Source organism: Mobula hypostoma, chromosome 20 (genome assembly GCF_963921235.1).
Source record: "Mobula hypostoma chromosome 20, sMobHyp1.1, whole genome shotgun sequence".
Taxonomy (NCBI): Eukaryota; Metazoa; Chordata; class Chondrichthyes; order Myliobatiformes; family Myliobatidae; genus Mobula; species Mobula hypostoma.
The window spans coordinates 45,774,041-45,786,850 of NC_086116.1; the positions used below are offsets into that span (position 1 = coordinate 45,774,041).

Consider the following 12,810-nt stretch of genomic DNA (forward strand, 5'->3'; position numbering starts at 1 on the left):
TTTATGAATACATGTATGTGTGTACATGAATGCGTGTTTGTACATGTGGGTATAGGTACACAAGAGTATGCTTATGTGTGTGAGGGTGCACGTGTGCGTGTATGGTTACACTGAGCAGTTAGGTTTTGCTATTAATTACCAAGCTTGCAACGTAATCCAGCAAACTTTAGATTTGAATTAATAGAATAAATCCCCCTTTCAGAAGTTTATAAGATTTATTTTTAGAACTTTCCTTTTTAATTAATCAACCAGCTATCAAATTTATGAGACTCCATGCTCTTCCGCTACTGACATAGTTACCTTATTACACTTTGTTAGCACTCCTCCACCCCACTGCCCACTTAACCTCAAACAGCAATATTATATTTAAAGTAGTTTCTGCGCAGAATCCCCTGTTGTAGTGTTAGTGATGCATAACTTATTTGTTTAATTCTCTCAGGTACATTCAGGGTGCTGCTTCACCAAAGGACATGCTGATTCTTGTCGACGTGTAAGTATTGTACAAGCATTACAAAATATTGTAGATGCTATTTTCCTTGTGGAAATTAAATTATTTTCCCTTTTTTTGCTTTCTTTTCTCATTATAAAAAAGGAGCGGCAGTGTTAGTGGACTGACATTAAAACTAATTCGGACGTCGGTTTCTGAAATGCTGGAAACACTCTCCGATGATGACTATGTGAACGTGGTTTCGGTGAGTACTACAGTAATCAATTCAGTTGAATGGTCCATGTGGTAACCTGCTGTGGTATTTGTGGCTGGTGGTCCTTCACATGTCCAAAGCTTTTCTTGCCTCGTAATCCTAACATGGTAGTCACACTCAGAGACAGAAGATCATGGACTCACGGTTGGGCCTCACAACTGGTGTTCTAACACACATTAAAGGGTGCCACAACCCCCAGCTCTTGCCACCCAAATCCTTATCAGTACTTCAGGGATTGCAATTCAACAAAAGGCTGAAATTATGAAAATAGTTTCAGTATACACTCTGCAAACAGCATATTTGATGGCATTGAAAATTCTTTATATATATGCAATTCTACACACAATTTTAAATTGAGTCAAAGCAGAATAAGAAACGTGTCATTAGCTGGAGTCAAACTGTGCTCTGTGGGAGATTGTAATTATATCCAATGTGTGAATCAGCTCGAGGGATAGCTCAGCAGTTTTGATTAAATAAAGCATTTATTTTGAAGTAAATACATTTGAAAGATATTAGAGATTGAGTTAAATAGTTGTTTTTCTCTCATGTACACTTCAGCATCCCAAGAATCTCAAGAATATTATTAAAAATCTGGCTACTGAAAGGAAAGCTGAGTGCCATTCAGGTTAAACAATGGCTTGCAGTCAGTATGAATGTAAAATGATGGTGCCTGCCATTGATAGAGTATTTCCCCCACCATTCAACCTATCTAATGCAGCAGTTACATGAAATGTCATCTTTTAGAAGCTATCTTTTAATTTTCCAGTTAACTAGATGATGTTAGTTAATTGTAACACACACAAAATGCTGGAGGAATTGACATTTTTGTCCAAGACCTGAAACACCAACTGTTTATTCCTCTCCATAGATGCTGCCTGACCTGCTGAGTTCCTTCAGCATTTTACGTGTGTTACCCCGGATTTCAAGCATCTGCAGGATCTCTTGTGTTTATTTGTTATTTGTATACTTTTCGTTAATTTATTACAGGACAATGAACATGTGTCTAAGCTAACAGAATGCTGGGTAATTGTCACAAATGGTAGAGAATTATGGGGGGAAATAAAGATTTCCACTTCTTTCTTAGAGATGGCTGGAAGGACATTTCACTGAGCGATATCATGAGCACATAAACATTTAGTAGTTTCCAGAAATAATAAAAAAAGATGGATGTTTTATCAATTGAATTTACACTACACAAAAGAGCAGGATATATCAAATGAATGATATTTGCATTATGATATTTGACTCTTTCACATTTAGTTTGCCATTTGACAGGAAACTACTCTTAAAATTTGCCTTATTTAGCTTTCCTTAGTGGTTTACAGCAAAACTGCAGTAAATGCTTTGCTCCTTATGGAAATTCATGCAACTTGCGTAATGGAATATTGAAATGTCAATTTGCCTTGCTGACACGCTTGATTCAGTTTCGTCCCTCAGATAAAAATGTTTAAGTATTATGTCTTTGGTTTGTTTTTATGGACAAGAAGTGATAAAAGTATGTCCTTTCAGGTAAAATGGCATTTAAGTAGTTAGCATCTGCATATTTAATCACCAGCTAAAATGGTTTAATGTGATAACTAGTAATTTCTTTTTATGTAGTAAAGCTTCAGGTCATTTGATAAAACACAATTTTCAGGTGATCTATAATCTTCTTCTCTGGGTTATCGATAGTTGTTTGATTTCTTCTTAGCTGATCTTGTTTCCACCCCTTGGTACAATAAAACATGTGTTGCCTCACATTCTCCATTGCTTTTGTAGCTTAGGATACTTCCACTGCAGGTAAAGTGCCATGGGTTGAAACTTGATCAATAGATTTAGATAAAACCCTGGAACACTACAATTTCTGAATTTAATATGATCTCAGCTATTTTTTTTAAAAAGATGGAAAATAAATTGATATTTTTAGTATTCAGCTTCAGTAGAACTTTTGCAAAACTAGTATCAATTAATTTTCTATAGTTGCTCTGTTTTATTGTGTCTGGCAAGATCATTTCCCATGCATCTGTGGTGTTATATCTCATTGCAGATAATTTATTTGATTATTGAATGAGAATGCAATTAGATTATGAAGACACGTAGTCCTCTTTTATTGTCATTTAGTAATGCATGCATTAAGAAATGATACATAATTTCCTCCGGTGTGATATCACAAAACACAGGACAGACCAAGACTGAAAAAACTGACAAAACCACATAATTATAACATATAGTTACAAACAGTGCAACAATACCATAACTTGATGAAGAAGTCCATGAGCACAGTAAAGTTCAAAGTTTCTCAAATGTCCCATGTCTCATGCAGACGGGAGAAGGAAGGAAAACTCTCCCTGCTATGTCGACCACAATCCGACTCTGAGTCATCCGAAAACTTCGAGCTCTGATCAGCTCTCCGACACCGAGTACTGAGCGCCATCTCTGTCCAAATGATTCGACCTCCTTCTCGGTCGCCAAAAGCAGGCAAGGCCGGGAATTTTGAGGCCTACCCTCCGAAAGATTCCCGACCACACAGTAACAACAGCAGCGGACGGGCGTTTCAGAAATTTCTCCAGATGTTCCTCTGTGCTTTCACGTCCATTCTCCATCAAATCTGAATTGTCCACGGCCCCTATTTAACAGATACTAATACTTTCAAACTGAAGTACTGCGTCATGACATTGGATACATCTTTATACAAATTAGGTTAACAAGTACAGCCAAAATTTAATGAAGTATTTTACATGGAATGTACTGAAAAAATGGGGACAACAAACTCAAAATATTTACTGCTAGTAAGATAATGTAGAAATTAGTGTTACCAGAACTTAAAAGGCAGCATTGACTCTAAATCTAATAGTGAGAGGAATCATACAGAAACTGACATCCTTTATCACTCAGTAACAAGCAGTGAGAATAACTGATATCTAGAAAGAGAAAATGGCTTTTCTGTAACATATTTACTTCCTCACATTCACTTTGAAGTTTGGTGATGGCACTTCATGATGGAGAAATACAGTAAGCAGCTGGCACACAGCAAAGTACGAGCAGAAGATTTGTGCTTTTCGTGACAAAGGGTCCAGAAGAAATGTCCTTCTCTTCCTCTAGTGATGCAGGGGAAACACTGTTGTTCATCTGAGAGGACGGACAAAACACCATCCCATATCTTGCATGTATTGATTCGGTAATTCAGTGGAACATGAACCCATAATCTTCTGATTCACAGGCAAGGATAAAGAAGCTTAACATTAAAAAGACCCAGGAATTAATGTTAATAAGAGTGCTAGGTTCTAATAAATTAGTCAGTTCAGTGACAAGTGGGCACAGTCAGATTAATAAATTAATACTGCTGTGAATTAAAAAAGTGATGGATGAAAGGACACTAGTTAATTAATACAACAGCATACAGCTGCAAATTACTGTAATTGAGAAGTGGGCTGTACTGACTGAATAAATGCATCGAAATGGAGCACTGTCACTTTGATACGTGAATTGACTATGACATACAGTGCAAGTTAGTTATTGGAGATATAAGTAAATAAACGTTTGGGTGATGATAATATTCAAATATTGTTCATTTAAATTAACAAAATATGGGGTGGATACTAGAAACCGTGAATGAACTCCTTTGATATCTTGGTGAGACAGAGAGGCTACCTTTGATATTGTGCTTTTAATTGGTACCTTTGTAGCAAGTTCTATTGATATCTTAGAGGAACTTCTTTGATATGGTAATATCTTGGTGGGATTCCATTGATATATCTCCCTTTGGTTTTGCACCAACCCCTGAGTTGCATCTTATTTTTCCTTCTGCTTCACGATATCCGATAGGTCCTCAGCTGTGGCTGACTCATTTAGCGTTGCTCCCATGTCCTTGGGGGATTAAGCAGTACAGTGTGGAACAGGAGTCATGTTTGAGCTGACTTCGTTAGAAGGGTCCATGCTTCATAATCTAAATGTTCTCAATAGTCTGACTTCTTTTACCATTTAGTTTTGGCACTGGTCTAAGAACAACTTGTTTTATTAAAACTATGCTTTTTAGATTGATATGGTGAAGTCTGGTCTCATATTCAATCTCACTAGTCTTACAGGTATAGTTTCAAATCCTACCAAATTTTCGTTACCTGGGAGATTGTGCAGTTACATATGAAGTAATGCAACTGTTGATAAGAGTGTGAGAACTTGCACCAATTCTATTTATGATGCAGAAACATAGCCATGGTCCCTTGGATAACACATGAATAACTAAACTTGAGAAATATGTGCCGGTCACTGCAATTACCTGCCCATTTGGCAGTCTGGGAGGCAGCTGTTCAAACCTAGAATGAAATACAACAAAAACTCATTTGCCCAGCTCCCAAATTTTGGATACAGTATTTTAAACTGTTAACACACATCTAAGCAACTATAAGATCTTATTCTTTCATAACTTGAGCCAACACCCATCCACTTGTAGCAAGTTCAAAGGTTTATTCATGTTGTCTTCTCTTCTGTAGGATGCAGAAATAAGTCGGGTAAGGTGGTACTAATCCATTTCCTACCCCAGCTGCCGTTGATGGTTGAGTCCAGACAGGGAGCCCCAGCAGGTTGTCTGACCATAAACTACCAGAGCTGAGGTTCATGTTGATTCCTGCACATCTGTTGTACTGGGCAAAAGTCTTAGGCACATATATATAGTTAGGATGCTCAAGACTTTTGCACAGTACTGTATTTGTCAACGTGGAGGGCAGAGCGAGTTTATAAGACTGGCAGGAGCAAAGGATGTTGGGTATGGTGGGGATGGGAGGGGTGTGGGGCAGGTGGCAGGGAAGGTTTGCGGGGGGCAGGGGGTGGTGCAGGTGAAGACACCAAGCATGGCCGTTTGATTCCGAGCAATTGGTTTCTCTGGCACGGCCCACTCCCTCCCTTCTCCCTTCCCCTTTTCCCAACCATGCTTCCTCCTCCTTGCCCCCTTCCCACTCTCAATCTACAGTAGAGACACAAAGCAGGATTATGTTTATCATCACTCACATATGTCATGACATTTGTTTTTGTTTGCATCATCAGTACAATGCACTACATAAGATTACTACAGTACTGTGAAAAGTTCTTAGGCATCCTAGCTATATATGTGTGCCCAAGACTTTTGCACAGTACTGTAAATTCTAGCAAATACCACTACAAAACATGTTTATAGTAAGGCAGTTTCTTCTAAACTTATTTTCTTGAAGATCCAGCATCCCAATCTAACTTGCTATGATTCACTAATTCAGGATGAAGAAATAAACACATCTAAACTTACTTCTCCACTCACTTCCAATATTATTCAAAGCCTTGAGGTAAGCTGTTGTTTTTATTATAATAAACAACATCATTCTGAAATTTCCTGCTCAGTTAGGTTAAAATAATATTTAAATAGAAAATGCAGTTTGTTTACCTAAAGGATCATAAGAATGAGTGAGCCACAGCCTTGTAGACAATTTGAATCAGGCCTGGTCAGTTATAGCAAGGACTTTGGAGCAGCTTGGATAAAAGGATGAAAGAACTATCAGTGTTGTTTTATTGCATTGATACCTACAATCTGACACTCCCCAACAGAAACATGGCAGCAACTTAGCCAGGGCTAGCTCCAAGTATATCCTCGCAAACAAGTGGCATGGCATATTAAGAGAAATATGGGTTATTTGTATGAGGGAGTAAGGATTAGAAAGATGTACCAACAAATTAAGAATGCTGGAGAAAAAACAACAAGGGGCAGAAATGCCAATGTGTATCAGTAGGCTGAGTGGTCTGCTACTCTGTAGCTTTCTCAATTTAATCCTTTGTCATTAATATGTAAAAATATCATTCTTTGACAGTTTGATTACAGAAATCCAACCATCTAGATAGCTCTTTATTAGGTTCCTTCATCAGTAAAGTGAAGATCCTGAGAATTGCAACTTGTTTCTGTTATTTGTACAAGTGATGCACATAGACAGTTGGTTGGTCGTTTCCAAGCTGGAGGATGAGTAGAATCTTTCTTTGTCTTCTAAGCTAACTAGTATAGCCGGGTGATGTTTTCCTTTCCCTGCACTTGCTGGGCAACCAGACTAAAGCCATCCATTGGTTACAGATCAACAATACCTCAGAGACAACTGGTGTGCTTCATCTTCTGCACTTAGCTAAGGATAGTACTAATAGTGATGTAGAAGCGGCTTGCTTGCTGCTTGTCTGTCTAGTTAGTTGAATCAGACATGCCATGTGGCATTAGCGAAAAGACTACAGAGGTGACATAAGCCATGGTTTTGATGTTTGGATAATGACATCCTAATGCTCTTCTATAGCACGGCTGCAGCATTTATATAGAATTAACTCTCTGCCTGTCAAGGACAAGGCAAAGTGGTTTAGATGTATTTAATTTTCATGGTTAAGAGTAATGGCATTGGATTTAGAGTACAGCTTTAGATTTAGAAAGAGGCTCGAGGGACTGAGCAGTATCAATACTGTAAGCTGAGAATGAAATGGGGTTATTGGCAAGCTTTTGGACCTCTAATGAGAGAAGGTGACTGATAGGTTCGGCTCTTGCCCCTCATTATTCCATGCTTCGATGGGAACGTGATAATTTATTTCTGTCTAGCTTTGTGATCTAGCCAGTTTAATGGGATTTCTTGCCAGAGCCATATGCTGTATACTATTTTGTTCTCTGTGACAAAATTGGAAATTGTACTCTATGGTAGTTACTGTGAAAATGATGCCTGCCGTCACACTACATGAGTAACAGTTTCAGAACTGGTGGTTTTATTGCTTCATTTTTGTTGTCAAATATTATTTCTTAGTTCTTGGCTGACTGCAACATTATAATCAGCAGTAATTTATTTTGAAACTACATGGCCAATAATTTATCAGAATGAGGTGTATCCTAGTAAATAACCACAGACCATTTCTTCTCGAAATGTCCATTGATCACCTTACCGTCATTAATCCTTTAGTGAAAACACTACTGAGCGCTTCTTGAGCATCTTAACAATCAGAGTCAGCAGTGACAGCTATATGCCACAAAAACGGGGATAAACCAATGAACTGTCCATAGAATGAACAGTACATATTATTGAAAGATAAAAATAACATCTCCTCAAGTGACTTCAAGCGAGTAATTGTTAATGGTTACTGAGGTCTACTGTGGCAGGTTGGAGCTCCAGTCTCAAGATTTATAAGACCTTTAGAAATCATTCAAGACAGGTTAGTATTTTGAAATTTTTCTATGCTATGTGCCCCTCTGTTTTAATGCTAATTATGGTCACTTGAACGAGGTGGATCACAATATTAATTATTTAGGTGCACACTCTTACATCTGCCTACTGAAAGGCAGCATCCATTATTAAAAACCCCCAGCACCCAAGGCAAGCTCCATCTTGGGCACTAGCCTACAAAGTACCCAGGACATCTTTAGGGAGGTGTGTCTCAGAAAGGCAGTGTCCGTTATTAAACACCCCCAGCTCCCAGGGCATGCCCTTTTCTCACTGTTATCATCAGGCAGGAGATACAGTAGCCTGAAGGCAGACACTCAGTGATTCGGGAACAGCTTCTTCCCCTCTGCCATCCAATTCCTAAATGGACATTGAAGCTTTGGACATTACCTCACTTTTTTTAATATACAGTATTTCTGTTTTTGAACATTTTTAAATAATCTATTCAATATACATAATTGATTTACTTGTTTATTATTATGTTTTATTTTATTTTATTTATTATTATTATTATTTTCTCTCTGCTAGATTATGTATTGCATTGAACTGCTGCTGCTAAGTTAACAAATTTCACGTCACATGCCGGTGATAATAAACCTGATTTTGATTCTGATTCTGAACAAGCTCCAGAATATGCTGATTAGCCATGATTCCCTAGTGATGATTTTAGAATGCTGCTTTCTCAAACTTACAATCAAAGAAACAATCTCTGAAGTTTCATGCAGTACATAGCACTACATCAGCTGTAACTCATAACTGCAACATCTTAGATTGTTGGAAATGTTCTTAGTTATTCAACAACTTCAGCTCCTGAAAACCCCTCAACAAAATATTGATGTGATTTTTTTAAATAAGAGGATTGAAAGCTTATTTGTTCATCCATGCTTTAAAAAAAAAGCATCTGCTGAAGATTGGGTGTCAAACCTAACTGGAAGACAAAATGATACTGACACTAAATTCAGAAAATGGGATTGCTTTAATGACCTACAATTTCCATTTTGTGAAACAGAACTATTTGAAATATGACATAAAATTCAATGAGTGGTTCAATCACAAAGCCACACACACAAGTAGATGACCAAATCCCCACAACAGAATGCAGTGACGGATAGAAGGACCATTATATTTCAGTGCTCTTGTCACACTTACTTTATCCACCTGTCCTTTTTTTTGTCAAAGATCTGTACATTTCAACCTGCACATGAAAAAAAGATGAATTCTTGACACCGCAATCAGCAAATCTCATTCATTTACAGCTGAGTGCACATGGAAAAATCTGATGAATCAAATCTGTGCTGTCTGGGGCTTTACCGTGGATCAGATATCGAGAGTATAATCTTCAGAGTGGATGGAGTGTCCCCTCCTTCACAATGTGAAGCTCTGAAAGTTTTACTTGCAGCCTTCAATTATAACTTAACATGAAACAATACCTGTAAAATTTATTGGCAGTTTTGATGGGAGGACGTGGAGTTATTTCTTGTGAGAAGTATGCACTAGAGATGTAGTCATACCTGGTTAATCCAGATTTCAGTGAGGAATATTTAGCAAAGGATCTGCACTCCAGTCATTTCCTGTTGTTTCATCAACTTTAGAACTGGAACTGTTTATTGATGATGCTTGTTATCATCAAAATATCATTCCCATTCTCGATTCATGCCTTTCTTTAAATAGTATATAGCATGTTCTTGTCTATAGCAAACTGTGGATGGTTTTTGGCTTTGGGCTGTCACAATTGCCAATTAAACACCTCTGAATCCTTTCTCTCCTGAATATCAGTGGCTTTACCATCTAAGTTCTTCACTGTCAACATATCGAGGATCTTCATTTACCAGTAACTTAGCTGTATTGCCATAGCAATACTGTGGTTTGATTTAAGAACAGAAAATGCTGGAAACTCTCTGCAGGTCAAGCATCATTTCAGTACCTGATCTCTGGCTTACCCCTTGAATCCTGAAAACCTCTTCAACTTCTACAGAAATTTAAGGAGCCAAAACATGTTATCATCCTGAACAGATTTAATTCTTTTCATCTGACTTTTTTTTCATTGTAGACAAATTCCAGTCTTCATTATGTTGACCGTTGTTCAACTTATTGTCGTCTTTACTGTGATTTTAGTCTATTGTAAGGTATTGATCAGGAGTGAAAAGTTCTGTCATTTTTGATAGCCCCTTATTCATCCATTTTTATTCCCAATGGGATTGTACTTCAGTGGTTTCTGGACAGAGGTATGGACCAATCCAGACCCGTTAATGGCTAACCCCTTAAATGAAAGAAGGTTAAGAGCGAACTTCATTGTCACTGGCATCTGTCGATACTACAATAAACTAAACCTTTAGTCTCGTTTAAGTGGTCCAAGATAAATGTTCTTAGAAATAGAAATCCTACTCCAGATCTGTCAGGGTACTGTTCTGAAATTCCATTTGAAGCGTTTAACTGAGGAAATGATGGAAGTGAATTCATTCTGTGTGTAACCTTTGTTGTATTCCATATGGAAGCACAATGTTGGCACTGGTTGGCAAATGTGCTATCTTGTTTTTTCCATAATGAGCCGAAAATTCGTAATTTCTTTCAAGTTAAAGAAGAGCTTATATAAAATTTAATTGTAGACATAACATTATATTTGTAATACACTGACCCAGCAGAATGAGAGGGATGGTTTGTGAAAGGTGGAATCAGTGTTTACATCATAAACAGTATTGATAATTTGAGACAGCATAAACTTGCAGCAAGTTATGTTTTGAATACTGATGTGAATTAAAGCACTTTGGAAGATAAATAGGTTTAATTAGGAGTTTTATTTCGTGTGAAGAAAATTTTGATGCTTCTGAAATCTGGTTTCATTGAACAAATGAATTTGTTGGATTATGAATTCTACTGATTTTATGTAATTAAATTTTAGTGTTCTTATTTCCACTCAGTAAGGAAATAATTTCACCAGAACAGTTTGTTTTTAAAAGTGACTGGGGCACTGCATGGGTCTGATGAGGTGGTAATTGGTGGGGGGGGGGGAAATCATGTGACCAATTTGAAACCTCATCACATGATAGTACAAAGGAGCAAGTTGACTTGATCCGCCCAAACATCAGCATTCAGGGATGTTGTTTATGTAACATACCAGTAATATTTGAGCAATATTGTGGGTGTGTTGTTTGATTGAGCATTCTTAGTTTAAGTGGCATATGTCATCATACCACCACATCATATGTGCGTGACTCACTTAAAGTATAAAAGCAAAACTAAGATACATTGTTCCTGGCTCCCTTACTTTGAATTAGTTATTATATTTTGGAGTTACAACTGTTTCCGTGCTGTACACCATGAGCCATTGCCCAACAGAGGGTAAACAGATGTTTGTGCCAACCTCTGTGCCTCTGGTTGGAAAGCATACTGGGCCAAGGAAGGACCATGCTGCTCAGAGGAACCATGAAAGAGATGAAAGCCTTGGGCCAACTATAACAGTTTTTGTAGGCAATATATTTGAGAAGGCTGCAGATAATGTTGATCAGGCAGTTACTTGTGTAATGTGGCTTGGCTTTAAGCTGAAGAGAGTTCAAGGAGTTTCAGGAAAGTTGCAAGCATTCGGCTTTAGTGAGTACAACAAACCAGAATCCACTCTAATGCCTTAAGGCTATTGCATGAACTTCAAGTGGGAGACAAAAAGCTGTTTGTTAAAGTAAACACAGAGACCAAAGCCCAGCTGGATAAATGGAAGGCTAAAAAGAAAAGAATCAATGGAGATACAAAAACAGAGATTCATCAGATTAGTGTGGATGAGGAAACCAAGAAGAGAAATCAGATCGTAAAGGGAGCGATAGAAGGATTAATAAGGGAATACTCCGGTGACCTAAATGCACCTTTCCAAGATCAAGATGCACATCCTAGAAAGAAGAGAAAGGAAAAGAAAGAGGAGGAGGATATAAATACTGTGGAAATGGAAGAGGATAAATGAGACCTAATTTCTTGAGAAATCAGCAAATTCAGAGATATAGAAAACTAGAAGAAAAAGGAAGGTGAGAAAAAGAAAGACAGGAAGTTGAAAAGGAGTGTGAAAGAGAGAAGGAATGTGAGAATAAAGATCAGGACTGTAAGGAAAGCAAGGATCAAGTACATCAAGAGAGAAAAGCCGAGCAAAGGGGAAGAAAGGGGTCCAGAGCTGTCAGAACCCCTTCCTGCAGTTTCAGTGGGAACTCCTACAACCATCAGGGAGGAGGCCCAGACCTGAGATTGTTAGAGTGACCTCTCTTGTTAGGAAAGATGTTTTCTCACAAGAGTAAGAAATCCTCAGTAGCGATTAATCTTTAGGCCTGAATAGCACAATTTAATATTTACCATGCTGTGGCTGTCTGTATAGTTGTTGTATTGTACAGTATATATAAGCAGGGAGGAATGTTGTGTATTTAATCTATTAGTAATACTTGAGTAATATTGTGGGTATGTTGTTTGATTGAGTATTATCTATTATTAAAATGATTGATTATGAGTATATTTTAGAGTGTGTGAATGGCATACATCATCATGCCACCACACCATATATGCGCACCTTGCATAAAGTAAAAAATTGAGAAATTTAGATAGATTATTCCCGGCTCCATGTTTTCTTTGAATGTTTTTTTATGTTCTGGAGTTACAAAGCATAACAAGGAGCATCCGAGGACACCCCTAAATATTGTCTGGTTTATTAAATAATACCAGTATTTGTAGTTTCATTGTTAATGTTTAAATGCTTGTTCTTTCTGATGGTCAGGATTTGTGTGAAGAATTGGCGAACCAGGGCCCTAAGCTTCTCCTGCACTGCTTGAATCTTTATTGATCTTTAGAATATGGAAGGAGTAATGATTAAAAAGTCCTTCTGTTAGCTCTCAAATATTTTGGCAGGATTAAATGTAAGGCTAGATAAATATATTAAGGCTCTGAGTCTACCAGCAGTCCAA

The 12,810-nt window shown here is 37.6% G+C and overlaps 1 protein-coding gene across 3 annotated transcripts in view; it reads left to right on the forward strand.

Annotated features, from left to right (window-relative positions):
- Nucleotides 1-12,810, forward strand: part of LOC134359480 (voltage-dependent calcium channel subunit alpha-2/delta-1) — a 761,998-nt gene that overhangs the window by 496,390 nt on the left and 252,798 nt on the right. For all 3 annotated transcript variants that reach the window (XM_063072791.1, XM_063072789.1, XM_063072790.1), the window contains exons 9-10: nucleotides 440-490; nucleotides 593-692. In XM_063072791.1, coding sequence (XP_062928861.1) covers nucleotides 440-490; nucleotides 593-692 — 151 coding nt within the window. The remainder of the gene's footprint in view (nucleotides 1-439; nucleotides 491-592; nucleotides 693-12,810) is intronic.